Raw genomic sequence first — 27,825 nt, forward strand, 5'->3', positions numbered from 1 at the left:
ATTGAAACCATTACATCAAACTCATCTTCTACCTTATACAAAGAAAATCACATGTTTGTCAACTAAGTCAATATTCAAATTCAAATGGAACAATTTTGTATAACAAATACTAAGAATTATTTGAATTCTTATTTCACTGCTATTTTTTTAAAAATGGCCAAATACAGTGTCCATTTCTAATGTTCTTCTAGTAATATGTTTAGAAAGGCATACAATTGCACTTTCATTAATTTGAATGAAAGAGAAGGTTATACTTTGAGTCTTCCTCATCACACTAACATTGAAATTGTATTAACACCAACTTAAGTTCACATATGATCGTCTAGTTATGTATGATGCAACTTAGATATTAGCATATATTCATTTATCACAAATGATTACTTCTTAGTTTCAATTTCCTTTTTTATATTATCATTGAGTTATATGCTAATTTGTAGATTTATGCAATAAATTATAACAACTTCTAAATCCACCTAATGCAAATTCTTTCACCAACACTAACCCCATCCATTCCAATAAAGAAATAATTTATTTTAGAGGACTTACCCCAACAAGTCACCATTGTGGAAGTCAAAATTGTTGCAACCTTATTTACAAATATTGTAACTCATAAGCAACATCATCCAACATAATTGTTTTCTAATTAACTATTTTATATCATCTCCAAAGTTCTAGAATCTAAATACAATAAACAAGTAATTGGAATCAGATACTAAGATTTGGTTAGACTAACAGAGTTTGTACTAGAGAAATAGAAAAGAAACTTTGTATTGCTATATTAATGAAAGAGATTACTAGAAGATGTAAAAGGGAAAAACAGAAGCGGGAATGAAAAGTATGTATATGCTGATAGAGGGAGAGAGCGTAAATATATATACACTCCAAAACCAAGAAGGCGAGAAAGCCTAAAAGGAGAGGTGCTGGCAGTTAATAATAACTGAATGAACAACATCAGGCAAAGGAGAGATGGAGAGTTTATCAACCCCCCTCAAGCTGGGAATAGATATTCTGGATTCCCAGCTTGGAGAAGTGTTGGGTGAAGGAGGGCAAGGGTAACAGTTGGTAAAAATGTCTGCTGCTTGTTGAGCGGAAGGAATGGGGATGAGTTTGATTATACCACTGGCTACTTTTTCACGGATGAGGTGACAATCTATTTCTATATGTTTTGTGCGTTCATGGTAGGCCTGGTTGGAGGCTATTTGAATGGCTGATTGGTTATCACAGTATAACAAAGCAGGTAAGGAAAACGAGGCATGAAGGTCTTGAAGAAGATATATGAGCCACTGAATTTCGCAAGTTGTGGAGGCTAAAGCACGGTATTCAACTTCAGAGGAGCTTCGTGATATGGTTTGCCCTTTTTTTGATTTCCAAGAAATAAGCGATTGACCAAGGTAAATGGAGAATCCGGTAATAGATTTGTGTGTGTCTGGGCAGGTTGCCCAATCAGAGTCACTATAGGCCTTGAGTTCAATGGGTGTGTTGATCGAGAAAAATAGACCATTTCCAGGGGAGTTTTTGAGATATCGAAGGACACGAAAGGCGACTTGCTTGTGAAAAAGAGTTGGAGCAGCAACGAATTGGCTTAAATTATTGACAGAGAGGGAAATGTCAGGTCGCGTGTTTGTAAGGTATATGAGACGACCTATGAGCCGTCTGTACGATGAAGCCTCGTCTGGATCAAGAAGTTGGCCAGTGTGTTGGAGACGGGATGTTTGAGCCATAGGAGTAGTGGCAGGGGAGGAATCCAGCATGTCAGTGTCGTGAAGAAGATCTAAGGTGTATTTGCGCTAGCTGAGATGAAGTCCAGTGCTATTGCGGGCAACTTCAAAACCAAGAAAATATGTGAGGTCGCCTAAGTTTTTGATACGAAAGGCAGCATGTAGAAGGTCCGCAATGGGATTAATCTCGGCAGCATTGTTTCCCGTGAGAAGAATATCATCGACGTACACAAGGAGAATGGTAATGGAAGGATTAGTATAATTAATAAAGAGAGAATGATCAGCAGAGGAACAAACATAGTTATGTGAAGTTAAGAACTGAAAGAGTTTAGCATACCATTGTCGGTCAGCTTGTTTGAGGCCGTAAAGAGAGCGTTGAAGTTTGCAGACGTGATTAGGTTGAGAGGATGGAAAGCCAGGGGGAGTTTCATAAAAACTTCTTCATGGAGATCGTCGTGGAGAAAAGCATTGTTCACATCGAGCTGTTTAAGAAGTCAATTCTGAGAGGTGGCGAAGGCAAGAAGAAAACGAAGTGTAGTGAGTTTGGCGACAGGAGCGAATGTATCCGTGAAGTTGAGTCCTTCAAGTTGATTGAATCCCTTAGCCACTAGTCTGGCTTTGAAACGTTCAATTGACCCATCAGATTTATGCTTAACTTTATAGACCCAACGACATCCAATAACAGATTTGCCTGGGGGAAGGGTGGTAATGGTCCAAGTGTTGTTGGTTTGCAAAGCTTCGAGTTCATCAGCCATGGCTTTGAGCCAACGAGGGTCCTTACAGGCTTGGGCATAAGTGCGAGGTTCGGGAACAGAATTGATTGAGAAAACAACATGTTGAAAAGAGGGGGACAGTTTGGCATAATTAACATAGTTAGAAATAGGATATCGGGTGAGGGTATTAGTTTGAAAATCATGAAGGTAAGATGGGACCTTTCTGGGGCGTGTGGAGCGGCGAAGCGGTGTAGGAGATATATTATCAAAGTCAACATTATCGTGGAGAGATGTAGCATCATCAGTATAAGTGGGGGACACATCAATTACCTCGGTAGTGGATTGGGCAGAAGGATCAGGAAGTTCAGCAGTAGCGGTGGCGTCAGATATTGTAGAAATAGGTGCGGGAATGTTGGTGACAACAATAGTATCAAAAGGGTGATAGTCATTGGAGTAATTGGTGGGAACAGGTAAAGAAAGAGAAGAAGATGAAGAAATGTGTTGATAGGGAAAGTGTGATTCATAAAAGAAAACATGACGTGTTACATCAATTTTGTGATTGTGAAGGTTAAGAAATAAGTACCCTTTGGTGTGAGGCTTAAAGCCGAGGAATACGCCTGAGACAGCTCGTGAGTCAAACTTTGTCCGATGTACAGCAGGGGTGTGAGCAAAGCAAAGGCAACCAAAAACGCGTAAGTGAGAAAGATCACATAAGAAACCATACAAGTGTTCATAAGGGGAATCATTGTTTAATAGAGGGGTGGGTAAGCAATTAATAAGAAAAACAACATGCTTAACAGCAAAGCACCAAAAAAGGGAAGGTAGATGAGCATGAAAAAGGAGAGCACGAGTAGTATTGAGGATGTGTTGGTGTTTGCGTTCAACAATGCCATTTTGTTCAGGTGTATAGGTGCATGTGGTTTGGTGAGTGATGCCTTTTGTAGAGTAGAAATCATGCATTAAGAATTCAGGGCCATTATCAATGCGGATATTTTTAATGACAGTGTGGAAGTGTGTTTCAATTTTAGTGACAAAGTCAATGATATGCTTGCGGACAGATGTTTTATCAGGCAATAATATGACCCATGTATAACGAGAGTAATCATCCACGATAGTCAAAAAATATTTGAAACCATTCATAGAAATAGTGCAAGGACCCCATATATCCATGTGAATAAGTTCAAAAGCATGAGAGCTACGAGAAGAACTAAGGGGAAAGGGGAGTTTCTTATGTTTAGCCTTGTGGCAAGCATCACACACATAGTTTTTGTCAGTCCTAATATAAAGTCAATCTGTCATTGGATGGATGGCCTAAGCGAGAATGCCAAGAAGAGGGAATGGTGGCAGAACAGAAAGAGGAATTATGGAGAAAATCTTGTGAGCGAAGAAGATATAGGCCGTCGTGAAGGTTAACTGAACCAATCCTCTCGTTGGTTGTTAGATCATGTATATCACAGCCAGAAGAGGTAAATGTGAGGGTATGATGAAAAGAAGAAAGTAGTTTGGAAACAGATATGAGATTAAAACAAAAGGAAGGAACATATAAGACATTATAAAGTTGAAATTTTTCAGAGAAAGTAACAGTGCCACTGTAATGAGCATGGACCGAACTACCATTTGGAAGACTAATAATAACAGGTGTGATTCCTTTGAAAGAAGAGAAATAGTGCAGGGAAACACAAATGTGATATGTGGCGCCAGAATCAACAATCCAAGTGTGACTGGAATGGAGAGGGTGAGGTTTTGAAGGAATATTACCAGTATTAGATTGGGTAGAGGTAGCAGCACCAATTTGGTTAGCGTGAACAACAATATTGGTGTTGGAAGCATTCTTGAATAGGTCTGCTAAAATATGGTACTGTTGTGGTGTTAAACGAATATGATCTTTATCAGATTGATCTATCGCAGTTGGGGCATCGTCTTGGGTGGAGACGTTGTTGATGTGAGGCTGACGACCATTGGGAAACATGTATCCAGGAGGGTAACCATGCTTCTTGAAGCAAACTTCAATAGTGTGACCAGATTTGTTGCAAAAGGTGCATAGTTTACATATTGATTGAGGTTTACTATTTTTTTTGTCTTGACTAGGAAATCCATGCTTGCGATAATAAACGTCTTCTGTGTGTCCAGATTTGTGACAAAAGGTGTAGGCTGGAGTAGATGAAGCAGCAAGAACGTGAGTGGAAGAAGAATTGGAGTTGCCCGAAGATGGTGCAAAGGTGTCATGATTGCTAAGAGAAGGATGAGCAGCAGCAAGTTGGCGTTCTTGTTGTAGAACGGAAGAAAAAAATTTGGTGACAGCGGGCATTGGATCCAAAAGAAGCATGTGAGACTTGATGTTGGTGAATTGATCGTTAAGACCGTAGAGGAACTGCATCGATTGATCTTCAAGCTTTCTTTGATTCAAGATGGAAGAAAGAGGGCAAGAACACTTGGATTTGCAGGTGCATATAGGGTCAGGTCGGAAACTTTCTAATTCATCCCACAAAATTCTGAGTTTGGTGAAATAATCAAAAACACAAAGATCCCCTTGATGAAGAGTATTGACTTGCATTTGGAGATCCGAGATTCAGGAACGATCGCTTTGGGAAAAACGATTGTGCAGATCAGACCAAATGGCAGAGGCGAGGTCCATCCATAGAATACTCTATCGAATGAAAGGAGAAATTGAATGGACGAGCCATGACACAACCATGCTATTACAACGGTACCAAGATGCAAAAGAAGAATCAGTTTTGTTAGGCTGAATAGCGGTTCCAAGAATAAACTCTATCTTGTCTTTGGCGTTGAGTGCAGTGAGCATACTGCGACTCCAAGAATGGTAATTGGAAACATCAAGAACATGAGAAACTAAGGCAGTGGCGGGATTCTCATTGGGGTGCAGATACATGTAACTGTGTGGTGATTGGGCTTATTGATCTTGGGATGCGTCAGCCATGAGGAGAGGCAAGAAGGAAAAACAAGAAAGGATCAAGAAAAAAAAGGTTTAAAAGGATCTGCTGGCTAATGATACCATAACAGAGTTTGTATTAGAGAAACAGAAAAGAAACTTTGTATTGTTATATTAATGAAAGAGATTACAAGAAGATGTAAAAGGGAAAAACAGAAGCGGGAATGAAAAGTATGTATATGCTGATAGAGGGAGAGAGCGTAAATATATATACACTCCAAAACCAGGAAGGCGAGAAAGCCTAAAAGGAGAGGTGCTGGCAGTTAGTAATAACTGAATGAACATCATTAGACAAATGAGAGATGGAAAGTTTATCATAGACCAAAAAATCATATACGATTAAGAAAAAAACAAAACTAATTCCGACATGCACAAATGATCAAAAGTTAAATTTACGTGCTTGCATGCAATGAGAAGAATATGGAATAAGATTAAATTATCTAGTTAAACTATAATTAAGTTTGCATAGAAAAACACAGTGAAATGATCTATGGTTGAGGAGATAGTACCCTTTTGACTAACACAACAAAAGAAGATCCACATTTAACTGACATTTATAAATATTTAAATCAATTTTCAATTATATAAATGTTTAAATCTCCCACTTAATATAAATTTTATTATGTTAATTCTTTAAACATATTTTATCAAATAAATTATATGTTAAATAAATATTTCAAACTAATTATGTTTAGTAATTATAAATATATATATATATATATATATATATTTACATTTTAGATTTTAATTTCTTAACTACATTGATAGTTAATAATTTAATTCTTTGTTAGTACAATATAAGTTATTTCATAATTACTTGAATTCTTACCAATCATAAAACACTTAGTATTCTTTTAAATCTTTTGTCATAATTAGTTATTATTGTGATATATATATATATATATATATATATATATATATATATATATATATATATATTATAATTTTTATTTATATAATTTATCAAAAACAATGTATTTATTACCATGCAAATACCTAATTAAAAATAATCAAATTGTGAACAAGAAGAAAAAAATAAAATTAATAACAATAATAATGTTTATTCTATACTTAATTATAAAACCAAAATTCATTATTACTTGTTTTATTTTTAATTTAATTCAATTTACAATGTTATTTACTTTATTACTGAATAACCCAAAAGTAATATCACAATAAATTTTTTTATTCTTTTTAAAATAATTAATTATCTATTTATTTTAAACGTTTAATTCTTTGTTCTAGTTTACAAAATATAAATCAAAAGATTCCAGATGATTTTTAGCCCATATAACACTGTAGCAAGGTCAGAATTTGAAATTCTTTTTATAACACTTTTAATAATATTAAAAATTTAAATTAAATATTAATAATTATTAATTATAAGTTTTAAACTTTAAATATTTTTATTGATTTTACATTGATATAATTTTAAATGTTTATAAATTATTATTGTTAATTGTATTGTATATATGTTGTAATATTGCTCATAAATCTACAATATTATGATATATGAAACTTAATTTATAATAGTTTTAATCTTTTATATTTTTTTTATAAATCATGAAATATATATTACTTATAATTATTAAATATTATTATGTCATAAAAAATTATTAATTAAATATAATTAATTTTATTATATATTATTTTATTAAATTGACTAAATATATAAAATAGAAAAAATAGAAAAACCTTGAACAAAAATCCACTCTTGGTGGGGAAGTACAAAAGAACAAAGACTTTGGTTTTTGCAATTTTTTCAAAGGTTTCATATATATAAAAATATTTTTTGAAAGTTGTTAAGATTTAACATTATTTTATAATTTATTGGTTTCATATATAAATAAATATTGCAGTAGCAGCCATAAGGGTACACACTTGGTGTGTGCATCCCAAACTTATATTGGTATTCCTCTAGGTGGTTTTCACGCGCTGCCAGATACCAAGGCTGCTAATCCCACTCTTTCGTTCTAGTCAATTTCATTTATATTGGTATTTCTCTGGGTGGTTTCCACGCGCTGACAGTTACCAAAACTGATAATCCTAGTCTTTCATTCTAGTCCATTTCATTTGCTTCAAATTTGAGAAACTCTCCAGAGGAGAAAGAGTGAGTGAAGGAATGAGGGAAGAGGTCATCAGTTCTGGAGGCACCATTGATCCAGCACCTGCTGCCAGGTATTCATCCTCTCCTCTCTCTTACTTCCTTGCAAACTTTTGTTTTCTTCCTAAATTAGGGTTTTGTTTTCTATGGACTTTTGCAAACTTATTTTCAATTTGCTCGGTTTATTCGACTTCATGAGGTTTGAAATTCAATTGTACAGTAAAATACGATAATACTGTTGTCTTTGCTCCTCCAGCTTCAAAATTAGATCTAAGTAATAAAAAAAGTGGTTTGGTGCTGTTTTTGTTGCGAATTGTGTACTTTTAAATGTTGTGCTTATGTAAGTATGCCTTCTGTATGTCTTGTTTGTGATTTTTTCTGCTTCACCTGTTATTAAGGACTGTTATTAAGGAGATAAAGGATGAATTCCTAATCTGTCCCTAAAATTTCTTTCGGACATTGTAGAGTAAATATAGATCAAGTGCATAAGGAATAACTGGGGTGACCTCAGTGTCTTAGTTTTGTTTATGCTCTCAACAGCATTCCGGCAAATTAAGATGCAGGTGGGTTTAAGTGATTTCGTTAGCTTGTTGCGACTGACCATGCATGTGGGTTTAGGTGAATTTACTAGCTTGTTGTGTCTTGCCATGCAGAACTCTCTGCCATTGATTGACTTTCACAATGTTTTAGTCAAGGGTATTTACAGGAGCTACTTCTTTAAATTTTTTGTTTGGATTTAAAGGGAAATTGAGTGAAGGAAATAAGAGGGAAAGAAATAGGAAGGAGATAAATGAAGGAGAAATAGGGTTGAAAAGATATGTTTGGATGGATAGAAATGAGAATGAAAAAAGTTTCCACATGTTTGGATGGATAGAAGAAAGAGTGGAAATAAATAAACTGAGTGAAAAATATTCTTACACTAATGAAAAATATTAAATTAATTAAAAATAATTTTTACTCAATTGTTTCTCCTTAATTGCCAAAAAAATTTGAAAAGACAGATCTGCCCCCACCCTTTCTTGCTTTTTCTTCAGATGGGTTAGTTTTAAATGGTCCTAATTTGTTATTTTTATCATGTGTCTCTCCTTTCCATTTTGTTTCTCCCTATTTCCCCTAAATGAAATAACAGGTCAATGACATGGCAGATTTTAAGTGGAGATGACTTCATCAAGGTTTCAACACCTTGATACCATTAGGAATCTGCCAATCAGGTCTTAACTATCTTAGGCTTCCTTCACTTGGAATAGTAAAGGAGCATTCAGCTTAGCCACAGTTTGGAAAACTGTATTTGGCCATCACCATCTTCTTATTTGTTTTCTGTTGGCTTCCGCATGATGCTTTTCATTTTAAGCTTGCTGGCACAAACTCCACCATTCTAGAGTAGGGAGTGTTGAACAATAGAAAAGAGAGAAATATTGAATTGAAACTGTGTGTTTTTGAGATAGCTATTGAGAAAATAGAATCAATACAATAGAGCAGATTTGATATCCTTAATAATAAATATATGATACGGGAATAAATAAAGATGTTCCTAATAATGCATACATAGCCTAGATATTCTTGATTATACAATAAATAGAGGAGATTTGATATATTTGATGTCTTAATCCTACTGAAGTGGAAACCCTCGGGTTCCAATATGTGTTTCTAAAGCTAAGCTTTAGAATTAACCCCCTTGATATGCAATGCAATTAGTTCCTTAATTTTTTATGGATTCGATTTGAATGCACATATGATGCATGGCTGGTGTTTGTAAATTGTTATATTTTTGTATGACATTATTCAGCCTACCAATTTGTTTATTTGACCTTCTAAATTGACAAAAATTTCATAATTTTATCAGTTCTGCTGGGGCGTCATCCCCAGCCGTTCCAATGAATGTTGGCAGTATAGATGGGTCAAGTCATGGACAAGTCTCTAAAGCAGCTTCTCTCTCGTGTGTTGGTTCACAACCACCATGGACTTCCTTGAGCACAAGTGCTGGTGGGTCTTCCAGATCTTGTAGACCTTGGGAAAGGGGAGATTTATTAAGACGCTTGGCTACATTTATTCCTATAAATTGGCTTGGGAAGCCTAAGGTTTGAACTGACCATGGTTTTCTATACGTTTTTGCAGATTCACTTATGTTTTAATATGCTCATGTTCGTTTTAAGCTGTCTCTTCGTTGTGGGTAATTTGTGACAGATTACTTATGTTTCAATATCTAAATAATGATATTCTGTGGTCGTAGAGAACAAAGAGTTGTATGTTTGGAGTCAACAAAGCATATGCGCATTTTAAACTTATATTGATTGTGCCCGTGATAGTTTCTGTTTATGGTTTCATAGATTATGATAGGAACTTAAACTGTTATACCATGTAAAGAAAATTGGTATTATGTAAACAGAACTACATATAATTCTTTCTGGTTCCTTTTTTATTCATTATGTACAATTAAACCAGTGTTACATCTCTCAAATCTGAAGTCAGTTATTGCTAGTAGCACAAGAACACATCTGTTACATGAGGTAATTGCTTCTGAAAAACTGCAAACTTTTCTCTTTAGTTTGAGGCACTAAAGAATAATTTTGGTCTCAGTTTTCAAAATTTTGACAGCTTTTGGCTTGTCTTTCGACAGTAGTGTTAAGTTTGTCAAGTAATTTGTTGATTATTAGTAAACTAGAGTTTCTGCAAATTTGCTTTAGCAATGCCTAAGGTGACAATATTGAATTCTACCTGTAACCATGCGTGGATGGTGATTTGCCATTTCTGGTGCCCATTCACAACACGACTAACTACTTAAATTGCAATGTCGTAATTAATTTACTTTATATTATTTTTAAATATTTTACAGTTATAAAGAAAAAATACCAAATTGAGTGCAATTATAAATAGTGTATATTGTTAAGCAACTTTGGGAATGCAAATGGTATCACCATGATGCATTTATATCAAACTTTAAGCTTAACTCAACATCACAACATTGACTTGTAACATGAAGTTTGTACCCACTTATATAACTATAATTTGGCCATATATCTTGTTGATATGGGATTTCCGACGCTGAGGAATGAACATATCGAGCATGAGATTAAATATTTGTGGGTGGTGGCATTGATTAGACTTGAATTTTGATGTGATAAAAAAATAAGGAAATGTTACAGGTAATTGCATGAAGTAGTTGTCTAAGGATTTTTTTTTATCTGTAAGGCATAAGCATTATAGGTTGAGTTGAGCATGTATGGATAATGTTATACTTTCTATTCCAAATCTTCTAAATTGATATGATACAGTCTCTGGTATCTCATGTTCTCTTTAATTTCCTACAGATCATCAGTTCGTTGGCTTGTGCACAAAAAGGCTGGATAAACAATGGTGTTGACAAAATTGCTTGTGAATCATGTGGTGCTTGCCTGTGTTTTACAGCATTGTCATCTTGGACATCAGCTGAAGGTTGGTGATTGGAAATTTGCAATCTATGAACTTTTGGCTACTTCATTCTGTTTCCAAACTCTGTTTTCTCTAAAATGTGTCATGTTAATAACTATATGTAGAAATTATAAAAACTGCCTATACTTTCGTGTGGACTATGGATGTTAAATGGCCTACTCTTTGGTGGTACATTATGTACAGGCCAGATGTAGAAGTAGGATGAAAATCAGATCAGTAACTTTACTTTCTGAGAACTGCTGTCTATTGTTAACATGTAAATCCCAAAATATAAGTATTGTTCTTCCTCACTTAGTGCTTACGTAGAACATTAAAAGCATTGATGCTGCACACATGAAGTTTTGTACATCCAAAAAACGAATGTAGCTAAGTGATGTTTATTTTGTTGTTGATGAAATGAGATTCAAGATTTAATACATAGTTTGTTCATCCTTCTGAAATATAATGGGTATATGATTGTTTTATTATTTCTATATTTTCGTGGGTGTTCTGCTCATGTTTGTTACAGGAATGGGTGCTATTCTTTGAAATACAGAGACCAGGCTTGGTTTCTATATCTTAAGTGATTCCCCCCTTGTTCCTTGTACCTGTCCACTTTTTGTTTTAGAGGATTACTTTAATTCTCCTCGCAGACCTACTTCTATTCTTAGCTTCTATCTATCCTCTAATAAAATTAGTGCGTTAAAGGAGTTTATAAAATTTGTTTATTAAGATAGATAAATGTGATGAATGTTCCATCAATAGTTAATATCTAGTTTTCGTAGTTGGCTGAGAAATAGTGACTATATTTAATAATTAAAAATAAAGGGACAAAATGTAAGCTGTGCATATAAGACAAGTTATTAATCTTATACCTAAGCAACCCAGTTTAAATCGTTTGAGATCTTTTATATTTTTTTCTTGAAACAGCCAGACACCAGTTTGTTTAAATTTAAAATGTATTTTTGAAATAAGCTATTTAAAAAAATTCGCTTATGTCAGAATTAGATAGGATTTGGTTATTAATTTAAAATAAGTTGAAAGGTGTTTATTTTTAAAATAAGCACCTTAGACAAAAAAAAAAAAAAAAGAAAGAATGAAGAAATCTGCTTAGTTTATATATAAAAAAAAAAAAAAAACTTTGTAGAAAATAATCACAAACAAGCTCACCTATAATCTTATTTTTATCTAGTTTTAAATGGTAACTGGGCTAGAAGGATTTCTCTGTTGTTGGTGATTATATTCATCAGTATTTTTAACTTCCTTTTTGTATTGTTCATGGCCAAAGCTCAAAATGCCAGCGAATCCTTTGCTAGGCAGCTGGATTCGGGCCATAAGGTAAATTGCCCTTGGAAGGGAAACAATTGTCCGGAAAGCTTAGTACAATTCCCTCCAACACCTCCATCTGCTTTAATTGCGGGTTACAAGGATAGATGTGATGGACTCGTACAATTTCAGCGTCTTCCTGTCATAGCCATCTCTGCTATTGAGTTGATGTCTGCTTCTCGTGGTCCACAGATTGAACGCTTTCTATCGCAGTCTCAGAATTTTATGTCAAGAGAAGTATGTATTAAACCAGAAATTATATCTGAGTTTGACAACTCTCAAGATGAGGCATACTGTCTGTATACTCGTGTAAGCTTTTTGTATACTTTTTTGTCTTTTTCATACTATTGTTGCTACTCTGCTTATTTTCTACTAATGTCTCATGCTTTTGGCAGGCACAGAAACTTATAAGCCTTTGTGGGTGGGAACCAAGGTGGCTTTTAAATGTTCAAGATTGTGAAGAACACTCTGCTCAATCTGAAAGAAATGGATATTCTTTCGGCCCTAGCAAGACTCAAATTCATCTTACCCAAGATCCTGGGTCAAAGGCAGTTTCTGCTTCTACTAAATTGGATGCTAGAAAGGGAAAGGCATCTGTCAATGAGACTACACTTGACTCAAAGACACCATTGCTTGATTGTAGCTTATGTGGTGCTGCAGTTAGAATTTCAGATTTTTTATCAGTTCCTTGTCCTACTCGTTTTGTACCTAACAGTATAGATATTCTTGATGCTAGTAAAAAATTAGGATTGACTCGAGGAGCGAGTGCAGCAAGTGGAATCAGTGGTTGGATTGCAGCTGATGATACAGAAAAAGATCAGATTGATGACCGTGATGAAGTAGCAACAACAAATGAGGGGAAATTGGTTGCAAATGATGATTTGGATTTGAATCTTACCATGGCAGGGGGTTTTCCTTTTACTCCTTTGGGCAGGACGGCAACATCTGAATATACTCATGATGAAGATATGGGAAGGGACTTAATGATCGGCCAGCCTTCTGGGAGTGAGATTGGTGATCGTGCAGCTTCATATGAATCAAGAGGACCAAGCTCTCGTAAGAGAAATTTTGAAAAAGGTGGAAGCTCAGATGAACGCCCAATTCTTAGGTTGCAGCAGCAGGCTGATAGTGTAGAAGGAACTGTCATTGATCGTGATGGAGATGAAGTTACAGATGGTGGACAATATTCAGCTGGTCCATCAAAACGAGCACGTGATTCTGATATTTTTGACCCTTACTGTTCACCTCGTCAAAGAGACTCATCTGGTGCAGGTCCGAGTCATTCAAGGGGTTTTGAGACTCATGTTAGTGGAAATCGAGTTTCTTCAAACCCTCAAGGTAGTGATCGTCCTATAGGAATCCAATCTACTAGGGACTCAACCCGTGCATCGTCTGTCATTGCAATGGACACAATAGGTCATAGTGTGAATGATGATTCTATGGAAAGTGTTGAAAACTACCCTGGAGACCTTGATGATGTTCATTTCCCCTCCTCTAGCACATATGGCAATGTGGATATGAATGAAACCTCCGAACTGAATAACAGCAATCTAGCTCAGCAAAGCACTTGCTTACAAACTGCTACTGAAGTTGTCCCTGGTGAAGTGGGTGTCAGTAGTACAAACTATGGGGAAGAACATTTTAATGCAGAAACTGTGACTGCCCAGGCTCGAGATGGAATTAGTTTGGGCATCAGTGGAGGGAGTGTTGGAATGTGTGCTAGTCATGAAGCTGAAATCCACGGGGCTGATATATCTGTGCACAGAGCTGATAGTGTTGTTGGTGAAATGGAACAGAGAGCAGAAGATGCTGAACATCAGGGACAAACAGGTGAATATGTTCCAGATCCAGGTCTGATGGATGAGATTATCCCTGATGAGATGAACAGGGAAGATCCTATTGGTGATAGCCAGGAGATGATGTCTCACTCTGCAGGAAGAACAGATAGTGGTTCAAAAATTGGCTGTTCTACAAAGGCAGAATCTGTTGAAAGTGGTGAAAAGATTAGTCAAAACTGCAATCTTCTGCCTGCTAATAGTGATCACCCATCTCGTTCTTGTAATGCTAATATTTATTCAGGTTGTGAAAATACCAAGGAAGAGATCATGAAGGATGGTAAATCTTCATTTGCCAACAATAGTTCTCTCCCTGAATCCGATTTTGCCATTGCAAATGGGATAGGTAAGCTCTAATTTTGTGATCTTGAACTTTTTTTCTTTTTACCCTACCTTGTTAGTGAAAGTGGACGATTTTCAATAGCATGATAGCAAAGTGGAGTAGTTTTCAGTAATGGCTGCGGCTGTTCACATTCTGTCATGGGGCTACCATGATATTATATACTTCAAAAATACATTTTTACCCCTGAAATGTCATTTGGTTTTTTTAGGGTTTAGGATTTAGGGTCATGGTAAGATGTTCCACAAAAAGTTACTTTAATTTCTTTGAACATTATTTTTTATCCTGTGTTCCATATTAGACTTTCAAATTCATATTCTTTATTATCTTTTTATCCAATTTTAAGTTATTTTTCTATATATTTCACCATCATGTTTCATTTTATTTTACTTTATCACTATGTTAATATTGCTCCTATATTGATGGTGTTTGTGTGTGCAAATTGTGATGTATTTATCTATCATGAATTTCTTTAATACCTTTTTAGGTATCTGTGTAGTATAAATTATTTAGTTTGTATAATATTTAAAAAAGTAGTTGTCCTACTTCTTGCTATTGCACTACATTTTTAGGGTTATCTGCTATGGGCCACTATCCAAGATTGATAGTTTTGGACAGTGGACTCTATATACACTGCTATCCTCGCTGCTTTTTATCAAGCATCAAAATGAAAATGGAAAATCTAATCATTTTATGGTCCTTCTGCACTTCATTCATTAGTTGTACATATTTTTGGAGCATAGCCACTGACATGGTGCAAATCTTTAGGCCCTCCAAAAGGAGAGAGTAATTATGAAGCTGCAGAGTTTGATCCTATTGCCTATCACAATCAATGTTGCCCTTGGGTAAATGGCAATGTTGCTGCAGCTGGCTGTGCTAGTTCTGTTATGAGAACAAGTAGTGATGCAATCGCCCTTTCCGGTTGGCAGCTGACTTTAGATGCTTTGGATGCTTTGCAATCACTAGAGCACAATGTAATACCAACTGCACCGTCTGAGTCTGCTGCGTCCTTGTACAAGGTTTTTCTATCTCACTCCTCATTTGTTTTATCCATTTTTGCCTGGTTGTAATTTTGTTTAGGTGAGGAATGACTCTTGATGCATGACAGGAGCAGACTGCCATGAATTTATTTCATTTCACTAGATCGTGAACCTTTGTAATGTGAATGGAGTTGAATTTTGTGACTTGTTTGCCTTTCTTGGACAAAATTTATAACTATATGATAACAATATGGAAAATTTAGTTGATAAGTTGATTGGTTTAGTGAACGAAATTTTTTAAGCCTCAGAATTCCTTTCTGTTCGTTTGCTGGTGGAAAATGCTGACAAAAGACAAAAGGGAAGCACATTAAAAATTAAGTAGGATGGATTTTATAGAAAAAAATGACGGATGACATATGCTGCAATGGATGGCAGCAGCAGCAGTGTGAAATTGCTGGAATTAGGAGGCATGACAATGAGAAGATGTTAGAAGTCAGAACGAAGCACGACTTTTCCAAAAAAAGTGACTGATGGATAGTGTGTCTACAAGGGGTGTTTTAAAGATTTCTACTAGGCTCTGAATACTATGTAGAAATAAAAGTCATATGATGGAGTCTTGGTGTGTCACAAGACAAGCACAACAAAGGAACATATTATACATAGAATGTACATTGCATTACATAGATATGGGCCTAGGCCCTTATAGTAACATGTATCTAACAATATGATATCTAATTTGTAGAATAACCGTTGATATCATGCTGCGTATATAGATCATTAAATTAAATCAAACAATCAGCCATTGTATAAAATAAATAGTAAAGTAAAATAACAAATATCAATATAATTGGAGTATTGGTCTGGTAATAGGTAGCAGCATACTCTTGTGGCAAGCCAAGCCATACAAGCCCAAGGTCAAAAACTGTAGTTCTCAAGTTCTTTTCCATATCTGCAGATGGTGGAAGGTGCTCATTAAAGTAATGTAAGGCAGCATGAAGCCACTTAAGATAACCATACTAGGACCCTTAAAATGTCATGGAGTGAGAAGTTTCAAGAGATCTTGACACATTGATGTGAATCTCATTTCACAAGGTCTGACTAGTTATGACCACAAGATATTTTTTTTGGGCAGAATTGGGTATTCTTTTTGAAAATTGGGTGAAGAAGAAAGGAATAAGAGGTGAATCTAAAAGTGGAAGGAAATAATCACTCTTTCCAAAAGAGGCAACACACAAAGGATGGAAAAATCCTTTGATACAGCCAAGGGTTCTTGAATCACTCAAGAACTAGGAGAATGACTCTCACTATTAGATAGAAAATAGAATTTCTGAACAAAACTTAACTTGATTTCATTGATAAACAATGGTTCAACTTATATAGGAGCTTTAACCATTAGAATTACAAAAGACCCATTAATTGCCATTATATCCCACTAGTGCTAATAATAATCCACTCAAGCTAATAATGATCTATTACTTAATGGCTGATTGTAACTGAAATTGTGGCAGTCAAAAGTCATCCAAAAGTATTCACGAAGGTCCTCTTGGTCTTCCAAAGGTTGGTTGTCAAATGGGCCCTTATTACAGCTTGAAATTAAAGCAAAACTAGAGCCCATTAATTAGTTAACCCAAAACATAATTTGGTCAGCCAATTTTACAAAGCATTGGACCCTTATTTAAATAAAAGAAACTGCATCAATGTGGCTCGTCATTTAGGCTACGATGCAATTTACTACTTTTGTCTTTTCTCCTTCAAACTTGGGCTTGTATTCAATTAATATTGACAACACTTGATGCATAGCTTCTTTTGCTTTCCTTGCACTAGACCTTGTCAAAGGTTCTCCTAGTTCTTCAAGTGGATCCTTGTCCTTGCTCATTATCACATTTCCATCACACATCGTACAGATGTTGTGTGACACGACGTGTAGATCCACTAGTCTACTTGAAGTCCAATACTTGAACTATATCATGCAGTTTTGCGGGCTTGCAGCATACAAAGCCGTTGTCTTGTAATTAAATGTTACTACTACTTCTTCTTTAGTAAATCTATGTGCAGGGCAGAGATTCCTGTTTGCTCCTTCGGATAAGTTTTGCTGCTTCCTCCAATATTTTGCTTTCAAAGACATCGTAGGCAATAGGTTTGAAAAATGTCTTTGGGGCTGGCTTAGGATACTGCAAACCTGTCCCATTCTTTGATGAATTTTTTATTTTCAACATCTAGAAATTTAACTGTGTTCTTTGGAAAAATTGATATTTTTCTCTTCTAAATTAACATCTAGCAAAAGTTGGTGATATTTTCAAACTAGTTTGATATAGAAGATACTATGAAATTGAACGTATTTGCTTATGATGAATTTCTTCATCTGTTGTTTGTTTGTGTAATTAAACTAAAATTACGTTAAATTAATTGCGTTAATGTTCTCTGGTTTGAATCTCTTTCAGCAGAATGACCAGCAAGCACCTGGTAAAAAACTCTTTCGCAATCACTCTCTGAGCAGAAGCCATGGTCAACTTTGAGATTTTAATTTGAGTATTGGGTGTTTCCATTTCTTTGTAAGTGGGTATGTCATATGGTTATAGCTTGAAAATTTGATAAACAAAGTATTGTTCCTTTTTTTATAGATTTGAGTCCTCTGAAATGAATAAACATGTAAAATGAGAAAGTAAGGATGTATCCACTCAAATTTAAATTGAAGTATCTCCAACTTTACGAACCTTAAATAAATTTAATGGCTAATTTTTTCAGCTCAAACTTGTGCTTTTCCTGCTATCTCTAACTCTTGTCCTGACTTTTGCAGGATTGTAGAAGCGTATTCGACCAATCTATTCTCGAGGTATTCTTGCATATTTCAGCGAGTTTGTAGGGGACGTGTTACTACTTTTCTCCCTCCTATGCCATAACGGAAACAGGTTATTCATCAGAACGGGGATCTTGCCTCAATCTATATGTTACTAGTCTCAATAACCTCGAACAGCGGAAAGTTTCTATCAAACAACTATTTACTTCAAAGACCTGAAGTTTGAGCAATTAAATTGTATATACTGGAGAGTTGTTTAATGATGGAATTTGGTTTAGGCCTAGTGTAATGTGTTAATTAATTAGTGTTTTCTTTTAAATTTTCCCTTTTGTTTAAATTTCAAGTGAATGAGAAAATGTGAATTCGGTCATTTTCATTCCTGAGGTGATAAATCCTTTAAAACGGCTACTTAGCCACGTTGACATGTTTCGATAATCTAGATAGGGGTAGCAAAATAATTCAGTCTAGCTGATCTAAGTTTGCCTTACTTTTGACCCGCTATGACAAATTGAGAGTTTTGTTCTGTCTTGTCAGAGATCAGATTGTCAAAGATGCAGTAGAAGCTGTAGAAGATCCACTTGCAAGCGTCTACAATACTATACCAGTGAAGAAGCCCACAACAAACACCAACAATTTTGGCATATTGCTTCTTGCACTCCCTTAATTACTAACCGCACCCCACAGTAAGAGAAAAAGATTTAAACACTGTCGCTGTAGCCATCATCACTGCTGCTGTAGAGGGAGAAGTGAGAGAATGCTGCGGGTAAAGAAGAAAAGAAGAAATGCTGAAAAATTTATTTCGGAAAGCTTTTTTTGGAATGTATTCCATGTATTTCGAGAAATTTCTTTCGAGAATATATTTAATATATTTAATGTGGGAAGATGTTATATGCATTTTTAAAAATTTATTCTGAAAATTTCATTGCAAAAAAGATTTTGAAATAAATTATGGAAATTTTGTTTCGAAAATTTCTTTTCAAAAATTCTGTTTCACAAATTTTGTTCTGGTAATTCCAGAAAACTTGTTCAAGGAAGCTTCGGAAATAACTAAATAATAAATAACAATTTGAATCACACGGGATGAAGAAATATTTTCTTTGAATCTTATAAGAAATGAACATCTTTTTTTGAATCAAATAAAGGAAGAATAATTTCTCTTAATAACAATGAGATTCAATCACATAAGAATTCACTTGGTGAAAATTATCATTCTATCGACATTAGGTTTTTAAAAACTTTTTCACAAAAAAATTTGAAGTACTCGGACTTCTACAATTTCTGTATTTTCAAATGAAAGCTTACCAACTTTTTTTGTAGAAGTCATTTTCAAAATTACGTCAAGAAATTAAAAAGTCAAGTCACAATTGCCGTTAATAATTGATTATCACAAATTTTTCTGAAAATATTTTTCTTGTTGTGATAAGTTATTATCGGTAGTAATAATTGATTATTCATAGTTTAGAGTATATTAGTGTAGCTTAGACTAACTTTTAGGTAGCCTAAGTAGTCTATTATAGTTTAAGGTCACTTTGTATGCATTTGTACAGTTGTGTTGATCCATAAGTTTGATTTAGAATAGGTAAAGTATAGGTGCAATTCTGGCTTGTAATTTTTAGCAAGATTAGCCTAGTTAATGACTTAGCTTTCTAACTTAGGTAGTTTTAAATAGCATATTAATTATAACTTGTGTTTTTGTGATTCCAGTGCAACTAAATGAAGCAAGGCCAACAATCAAATGATGATTTAAATCAGCCAGCACATACAACTCAGAATTAGCTTGGCAATTATGTAGAGTTCACGAGTTGACATAGAGTTGATTTTCTGGAATTAATCTCCAAATCTCGTGACAACTGATGGAAGCCCAAGATGACATCCATTAACACTTGTGCTAACTTATTTTGATTTATAGAAGTGAAAGAAGCTACTCCAATTAGTTAATACGTAGAAATGAGCCAATCTTATGTAGTGTGAGTCAAATAAACCATGTGTTTGAGCTTAAGTAAGATGCTGACTTATCCACTAATGCAGTTGTACGTGACCTACAATAACCAGTAGAAGTTCCAAACAACACTTTGAAGAAGGCAAGACTGACCTACATGAACCAATGGTTGGAAGAAAAAGCAACCCATTGACCTACTTAGGTGCCTTGTTGACATAGTATTAGCTAGTTAATATAGTTGGCTTAATTGTAGTAGTTTAGGAAAATTATAGTTACCTGTAATAGGCAGTAGCAAAAACTAATCTTATGTATATAACTCTTTCCCCTCCTTTTATTTATTTATTTATTTTTATCAGCAAAACGATAGTTGTTAATATTTTATTAATGGAAAGAGTTGAACTCACAACCTCTTCTGTTTTCTTTCACCACCTTTTCTTCGTCTTCTTCCACCACATTTCCTTCTAACTTTTACTATTAGACCAATCTTATATTTTAAGGTTATATCTTGAGACTCTCTCCCTTCTTATAAGAACAAGTTTTGTAATTAAATTAAATTTAAGACATTGTAGTTATTTTTTTCTAATAATTTATGGTATTTAATATATTGTTGTCTGGTAGTGTGATGACCGCTAATCTCCCATAAAGTAATCATGTAATTTACAAATCAAATACTGAGACCAATAACTTTCTGGTAATTACAACAGAAATACACCTACTAAAGCAACAAACAGCTTATGAAGTTATGATACAAACATAAATAAAACAGTAGATCCCTCAGTAACAATTTGTACAAAAGAGCTCATATTTTCAAGTTTCATGGCTTTAGATTTATATGTGCTGCATGTCAACTAACACTTCTCATTCCAGACAAAACTGAGCTACCAAGAATTAGAGTCATCCAATGGCTAAAACGAAACATCTTCGGAAATAAATGCAGCCCATGCGTCCTGTTCCAGTGTGAAGTTGAAATCAACAATAATCCTCAGTGCATACTTTATTGCCTAAACAAACAATGATAGAAGAAGAATTTGTTCATATATATGGTCTAGAAATTTTACAAACCTGAAGAATTGAGAAAGCCTTCTCTGCTACATACTTCTGTAGGGATGTTGCTCCTCTTTGCTGCAGTTTGTCTGGATGCAGGCATAACCTTGCTTTCTGATAAGCCTTTTTCACCTTTGAGCTTTCTAATAGACTCATAAGAGGAATAGCATACCAACCACTCTCAAGCCATAGAATCTAAAAAAAAATAAAAATCAGGTCAATTCTCCTGTTATTTGTGTTTGTCAAAGTGGTATAAAACTGCAGATTTGATAAACCGTCAGCAATAGGAAATCATCAACAAAGAAAATCTTACATGATGCAGTGTCGAAAGTAGTAGCCTAATATCTCTTTGCTTGCCAGATGACCACAATCTTATATCTCTGTCCAACTTTTCTGTCTCTGTCTGTTGCTTCTGTATAAAACACACAGCTATCAATAATCTTAATTATAACGACATACAAATAGAAATAAAGAAAAAGTCCTAATATGAACCAGTGCCTTTACAAAGTATGCAATTTTTATTGCTTCAAAAAATACAAGTGTTTTTAGCTAGAAGTTAACCTCTACTCATTTTTAATAACATAAACTTTCTTTATTATTCTAATCTGATTCTGGTTCTGTATGGTTTTGATTTCTTAGTTCAGAAATCACTTACATATACAAAAGTATATTCTGCCATATATTTTCATAAACAGTATCCTTTAGCCACTAGTAAAGTGATCCTGAGAATTGGAGGTTGTGTCATCAATCAATCTTTAACGGTTGACCAAGCATGAAGTGGTTGAAATTGAAAGTACTTCAAAAAGAATGGGTTGTTATTAGATTATTCCCTTTTTTGTTAAAAAAATTTTTACAACTAAACATCATATATATCAAACATTTGTTTTCAAAAAATATCTGGTTAATCTTTGTATCAGTTATATGAAATGATCTGCTGAGATACTTATTTAAGCATATCCAATCCAACACATTACCTCCATTGTGTGAACTATTCCAATCCCATCATCATGGTGGTATTCACTTGCATCAGATCTTCCTGCATCACAAGGATACAAACATAAATGTCTACTATTGTCTGATTGAGGACTAAAATATGTTAACTTCGTACGAAACTTTTCCTTTTCAAAGACAATCACCTTGTCTTCCAACAGTTTGCTCATTGCTATCATTTTTCGGGCTTGATTCTTCATCAGAGTTTCGTGATTGAAACTTCTCTTTGGCCCATGCAATTGCATCATCAATGGCAGATGCTCCACACTCTTCCCTTCCCAGGTTGGAGTTGAGTTCAATGACATAGGAGCTCATAAATTCATCATCCTCATCTTCGTAATCATCACCTATGATTTGTTCTGAGAACACGTGCTCATGGACTGAAAATTTTGTATCAGGTTCTTGACAAAGCGAAGACGAGACAACAGAAAATGGGGAATTGAGCTCCCAGTCATCAGTGAGCACTCTGATGTTTTGGTACGAATTGGATTCAAAACTAACTGTTTCTGGGGACGAAACTCTTCTTGAGGATCCTAAAGGGGAGCTTCTGAAGTTGTCCTTGAATTCGTTATTATCCTGATGCTGAAATTCAAATAACTGATCATTGCATGCAAAAAGTGGCACCCCATGTTTACTTGAGTGTTCCTCAGCCTCCGGCATCACGGTGGATGTGTTCCATCTCCATGGAACATTGATTGGCCTGTAGCAATCAATAAGAACACTCAGAATTCCATTACTGCATTACCATATTTTCATCAAGTTATGCTTATTCTTTAAAGTAATTCTATAAAATCAAAGTATTGATTGTAGAAACTAGAAAGCCTAAATAGTCGTAGATTTAAGTTATTGACAATGAAATGGTTTCGTATAGACTCCAACTTTATGGAGCTCTGTTTAGCCGAATCCTACTTCTAAATAATCTCTAATGTTGGTTGGATATTTGGTTATTTTATTTCAAAAAAAGAAACTATTCTTTCATCAGTAATTTAGAAAAGGCTAGCCACCAAACTTTACTGCTCCAATTAAAAGCACGTAAAGACACATTGCTACATATATTTAGTAATCGTTTCAGATAATTTAAATTTAAAATACAACTTCTAAAAAACCTCTAATAAAAGTCAATATAAATAGGAACTTAACGAAAATGATTTTTTATCCTATCATATAAGTTATATCTTAAATGGTTTATCGTTGATGGATTACGTCAGCATCTTCTGTTAAGAATACATGAATTTGAACTCTCAAATGGAACACTTCCAAACATGGGAAAAGGAAGCAAGAAATTCAGCTCTGGAAATAAGAAAAGAAAAAGAGATAGCACTCTTTCTAAACTTGACGTTTTATTTGATTAAATTTTATATCTTTTTACCAAATTTTAACCAGTAAGCATTCTTCTCATTCCACCGAGAAGAACAAGAGATAGCACATGCAAACATACTCAGAACCAAGGGTATAAATTTCAAATTCTAAAAAAAAGGGTGAGAGTTTTTAGTTTTGTTCTCAATAGGGAATCTTATCTGTTAGCAGTACCTGTGATTTGAAGAAAAACCAGAGAGTGCCACGTCATCTCCAATCGCCGGCCGTCGAGGGCTCAGCTCCTCCGAACTCAGTGCCGACGACGAATTCTCCTTCGACAGCGATCTCGACCGCTCTCTCGATTTTCGCCCATCGTCCGACCCGAATATGTCGCTGTAAAATCCCTCATCCCTCGCCGGAATCCTGAACACTGGCAAGCTCCGACCACCCTTCGCAACCGGACACGCAAACTCCGGCGCCCTGAATATTTCTTCGTAAAAAGACCCGCAGCTTGAGATTTTGTGCGCCAGCAGAGTCCGCGGTGGGCCCCCAAATACGTCAGCGAAGTCGTCAGCGTCCATGGCTTCCAAATTCCCGGCGCCGGAGAAGAGGGCCTGTCGCCGCCGTGTATCAAATCGGTCCTCCTGCGATCGACGGCGAGGGAAACCCCGCATTAAGCCGACTCTCTGAGACTCGTTCATTTGCGGCGACGTTCAGCGGTGCCGGAAAACACAATGCAGAAGGCGTGCTTTACTTTCAATGATTACTATTGTTTGAGCCATGGAGCTTACACTAATATATATAGAGAAGGTTGACATAGCAATGCACGCACAAAAAGATTTGAAAAATTAGTTTGAAAAAAAAAAAAAAAGAGAGATTATTGAAAAAGATATTGATTGACTTTGACACTCACTTCCCTGCTACTATGTATTTCTTTATTTAATTTATTTTACACTATGGTACTTTTCACATTGGTGTACGGGTGTAAGAGTAATAGTAATTGATACTAAGTATTAATTTAAATTCATATAAAATAAGTGTATTTTTTAGTTTCTCAGCGAAGAACAGAAATAGAAATGTTTTATAGAAAAGGAAGAGAAAAAGGTGAATTGAATGAAGATGGTTTAGGATTCGGGGATATCCTAGCATTGTTTTTGGTTTCTCCAAAATAGTGTGTGATAATTGATTGAAAATGCAAGGTGGGATTGAATTGGTTTCGTTACCTGGAAAGATGGTTATGCGAGAATTGAAGTCCCCACAGACAGCATAATGAGGCTCGTGTTTTCTTTTCCACCTTTTCGCACCATGCTTTTGATTTTCTTTTTGGGTGGGCCATGCAATTCTCTGTTACCCTTTCGGTTGTCTTCATGTCCCAATTCGACTTTCTCATGCAACCGTTTTGGGGAAACAAATATGAGGATCAAAACAATTCAAGAAAAGCAAGAACAAATGAATTAGTAGGATGATAGATTGTGTGTTTTAAAAATCTGAAACTCAAGAGAAGAAAATAGTTAAAATATTTTAGAATTGGAGTATTAAGTATATTAAGTATGTTTTGAATTGATTGATGATGAAAAAGTGAAGAAAAGGTGGAGAGGAGAGAATGGTTGATGTCTGAAAGGGGACAATGCATGCCTTGAGTTGATTTGGGATCATCTTCAACCCTTTATTATTCCATTTAGAGATCATAATGAATAGTGTTTTGATCTTTTTTGATTTTTAGGTGAGGTGATGTAAGACTAGCACCACCTAAACGAGTGGCCTTAATCATTCCCTTCTCTTCTATTTTTCAACCCTACTTTCCTTTCTTTAGAGACACCATTCACTTTGCATTATATTATTTTCGGTCTTAGAGGAATATTGCTGGATATTACTTTTATTATTAATTAAAACATAATAATATACGAATAAGATTTATTTATTAAAAATAAAACTATAACTTCGTGCTTCCAAATGTGCTTTCATTTAATACAAATCTGTATTAAGAGTTTCGATTCTGAAGGTATTAATATATAAGATCAAATTTAGACCTTATTCATCATCAACGCAGCTATCTGCCTTCCAGTAACACTAAATTCATTTCAAATAATAATTATAAACAGCAATAAAATGCAATAACTGGTTTGAAAAAGTACGTTGCTAACGTTTAATGATTAAAGTCCTCCTTAATACAGCACACCATATTACTCTCCGATATAACACTCCCCAAATATTTTGATAACCATTATTATAACTCCCCAGTTTTATAAAGATAAATAGGTAATAATTATATGTTCGACTGCTTTATATTTACTACTATTGGATTCTTTATATACAAAATATTTAATATATAACTTATTTTTCTAAAATTAAATTTCTAACATGTTGGTATGATAATGGGTATATATATATATATATCCATATACCGTACTACTATTTCAAGTACTATCTTAACCATCATCACAAAACATATTAAGAATAAATTAACATAAAATAATTTCACATATTAATAGAAACTTTTACCTTCTTCAAGATCGTTAGATAGGAAGCACATTCTATGTCTACAAAAATATACGAAATCACACGTACGTCACAATGAAATACGAAAATATGAAGAAGTTTTGTCCGAATGATGTTGAAATATGAAAATAAGCAAATTATGTAAGATATAAGTGTTTCATTCAACTGTATAAGTGTTTCCTTCTATTGATAGTACAGTACCTTGCAACTTTTATTTCTTTTAATAAGTGAAATGTTCATTAAATAATAAGTTCACATAAACTTACATTGTACCTAACAAAAAACATTCTTGAAATTTATTATTGTGTTAGTGAATGTCTTCATCTTCTATCTATCGAAATGATTTGTGCAAAACACAAATCTACTTCAATATCTTTTTGAATACAAGTTTTGGTCAACTTTGGTCTGGTTATCTACCTTGTAAAGTTTTTGTGTTTACTTTGATTTGAGTTAAAAGTTATCTAGCCTAGCAATGATAAGTATTGATAGTTATTTTCAAATTGTTTGAAGAGGAGTTTAACATTTAATGTTACATGGAACACATTAAATGCATCTTTACGATCACACTCATGAGATGAAGAAGATGAAACTATTAATTAAACCTCAAAAGCTCTCATTTGTCAGAAAGGATTTTGTAACAACTTACACAAAGATATCCTTTGAAAAAAAGAAGAGGTGTGATCAATTGCAAAGTATAAAAATAATGATAAAATCTTTCTATAATCTTAAAAGCTTTGTAAAAGAACATTTTTGTGTTCACATAACAAATTAAAAGAGAATGCATATACTTGTATATTTTGTAAGATCCTAATGCTCTTTTGTAAGCAAACTCTTTTGATCTCTATGATCATATTTTTATTCAAACCCTATTTGTTTCACTAAGAATGATTGCTTTAGAAAGAATACTCATTGTCTTGCCTAAGAGTGATTGTTGTCCAAAAAAAACATTGTATTAGCCATGAGTGATTGCAATCCAAACACTTAAATAACTTTTAAATTTATCTGTATTTAAATAAATATATGTCAATAAGTTCTTAAATAATTATTTTATTTTATTTATAATATTTATTATATTGAAATAAAGATATTTCAATTTTTTTAAATGTTTATTGATTTATGACATCAACAGTTTAATGAAAGAAAAAATCGAATGGAAACCTCATCTGGTTTGGGTATATGCTACCGAAAAGTGAAAATGACAATGAGAATTCCATTCTTAATGAAATATATATATATATATATATATATATATATATATATATATATATATATATATATATATATATATTTATATTGCTCCATAGTATGATAGGCATGTAATGTAATTAAAAGCACAATGAAAACATTTAGAAACATATAATATCATCTGGTGGGCCAAACTTTAAACAAGTGTAGATGTAGCTTAACATTCAGCACTTCATAAGCTCACATAATTGTGGACAGTGCCATTTCAAACAAATAAAATCACACAACGTCTATCTTCTTTTATGCAAGATATTTCACACATCGCTGTATATACGTAAAAAGTGTAAAACCTTCCAACAACTATAAATTGATTGCTAACAATATCAGCACCTTTATAGAATGATAAACATTTTTCATATACTTTGAGTTGGAAACATATAACAAAATAGAACGGGAACAACTTCTTTGATTGATTGAATAAAATTATTGCACTATCAATTCAAATGAAGAATCAAATTATACCAATAAATTTTTTTAATAGGATAATTGTGAATGTTTAAGAGAGCAGAATTCAAATTTGAGCTCAAAAATAAGAGGAAAGAAAATATCTTGAAGAGCAAAAATTGATTTAAAATTAAAGTATCGAAGAATGACATTAAATATTCAAACTGAAAATCAAATTAAAGAAATTAATCAAGTCA

General features: G+C 34.2%; 2 protein-coding genes and 1 pseudogene across 10 annotated transcripts; 1 reads left to right on the forward strand and 2 right to left on the reverse strand.

Annotated features, from left to right (window-relative positions):
• Nucleotides 1–3,707: 3,707 nt before the first annotated feature.
• On the reverse strand, nt 3,708–5,321 carry LOC114175111 (uncharacterized; annotated as a pseudogene).
• Nucleotides 5,322–7,262: 1,941 nt separating this feature from the next.
• On the forward strand, nt 7,263–19,059 carry LOC114179170 (uncharacterized). Of its 9 annotated transcripts, none has more exons than XR_003603442.2 (9): nt 7,263–7,559; nt 9,329–9,563; nt 10,794–10,917; nt 12,182–12,528; nt 12,615–14,400; nt 15,163–15,413; nt 17,816–17,934; nt 18,172–18,283; nt 18,706–19,059. XR_003603442.2 is itself a non-coding variant. In XM_028065409.2 (8 exons), exons 1-7 carry the CDS (start codon nt 7,504–7,506, stop codon nt 17,888–17,890), a joined length of 2,874 nt encoding a protein of 957 aa, XP_027921210.1. In that variant the 5' UTR covers nt 7,263–7,503; the 3' UTR covers nt 17,891–17,934; nt 18,172–19,059. The 9 variants fall into 9 exon arrangements, 7 of the variants coding, with proteins under 7 accessions (XP_027921210.1, XP_027921208.1, XP_027921212.1 ...); XR_003603441.2 differs by having other exon boundaries at nt 17,816–17,926; XM_028065409.2 differs by having other exon boundaries at nt 18,172–19,059.
• Nucleotides 19,060–20,782: 1,723 nt separating this feature from the next.
• On the reverse strand, nt 20,783–24,298 carry LOC114176439 (uncharacterized). Its single transcript, XM_028061481.2, has 6 exons — nt 23,675–24,298; nt 22,291–22,844; nt 22,129–22,190; nt 21,468–21,566; nt 21,173–21,349; nt 20,783–21,057 (listed from the first exon to the last, which is right to left on the reverse strand). Exons 1-6 carry the CDS (start codon nt 24,139–24,141, stop codon nt 21,016–21,018), a joined length of 1,401 nt encoding a protein of 466 aa, XP_027917282.1. The 5' UTR covers nt 24,142–24,298; the 3' UTR covers nt 20,783–21,015.
• Nucleotides 24,299–27,825: the final 3,527 nt, after the last annotated feature.

Source organism: Vigna unguiculata, chromosome 3 (assembly GCF_037176805.1).
Source record: "Vigna unguiculata cultivar grain cowpea cultivar isolate G323 ecotype 2 chromosome 3, ASM3717680v1, whole genome shotgun sequence".
NCBI lineage: Eukaryota > Viridiplantae > Streptophyta > Magnoliopsida > Fabales > Fabaceae > Vigna > Vigna unguiculata.

What these genes read in the sequence shown, in the direction of transcription:
- LOC114179170 (XM_028065409.2), top strand. Translation starts at nt 7,504, where the DNA reads ATGAGGGAAGAGGTCATCAGTTCTGGAGGCACCATTGATCCAGCACCT. An exon ending in ATTGGCTTGGGAAGCCTAAG is followed by an intron (nt 9,564 to 10,793) that starts GTTTGAACTGAC and finishes AATTTCCTACAG; the next exon opens with ATCATCAGTTCGTTGGCTTG. An exon ending in CATACTGTCTGTATACTCGT is followed by an intron (nt 12,529 to 12,614) that starts GTAAGCTTTTTG and finishes TGCTTTTGGCAG; the next exon opens with GCACAGAAACTTATAAGCCT.
- LOC114176439 (XM_028061481.2), bottom strand. Translation starts at nt 24,141, where the DNA reads ATGAACGAGTCTCAGAGAGTCGGCTTAATGCGGGGTTTCCCTCGCCGT. An exon ending in GGTTTTTCTTCAAATCACAG is followed by an intron (nt 22,845 to 23,674) that starts GTACTGCTAACA and finishes TGATTGCTACAG; the next exon opens with GCCAATCAATGTTCCATGGA. An exon ending in GCAAACTGTTGGAAGACAAG is followed by an intron (nt 22,191 to 22,290) that starts GTGATTGTCTTT and finishes CTTGTGATGCAG; the next exon opens with GAAGATCTGATGCAAGTGAA.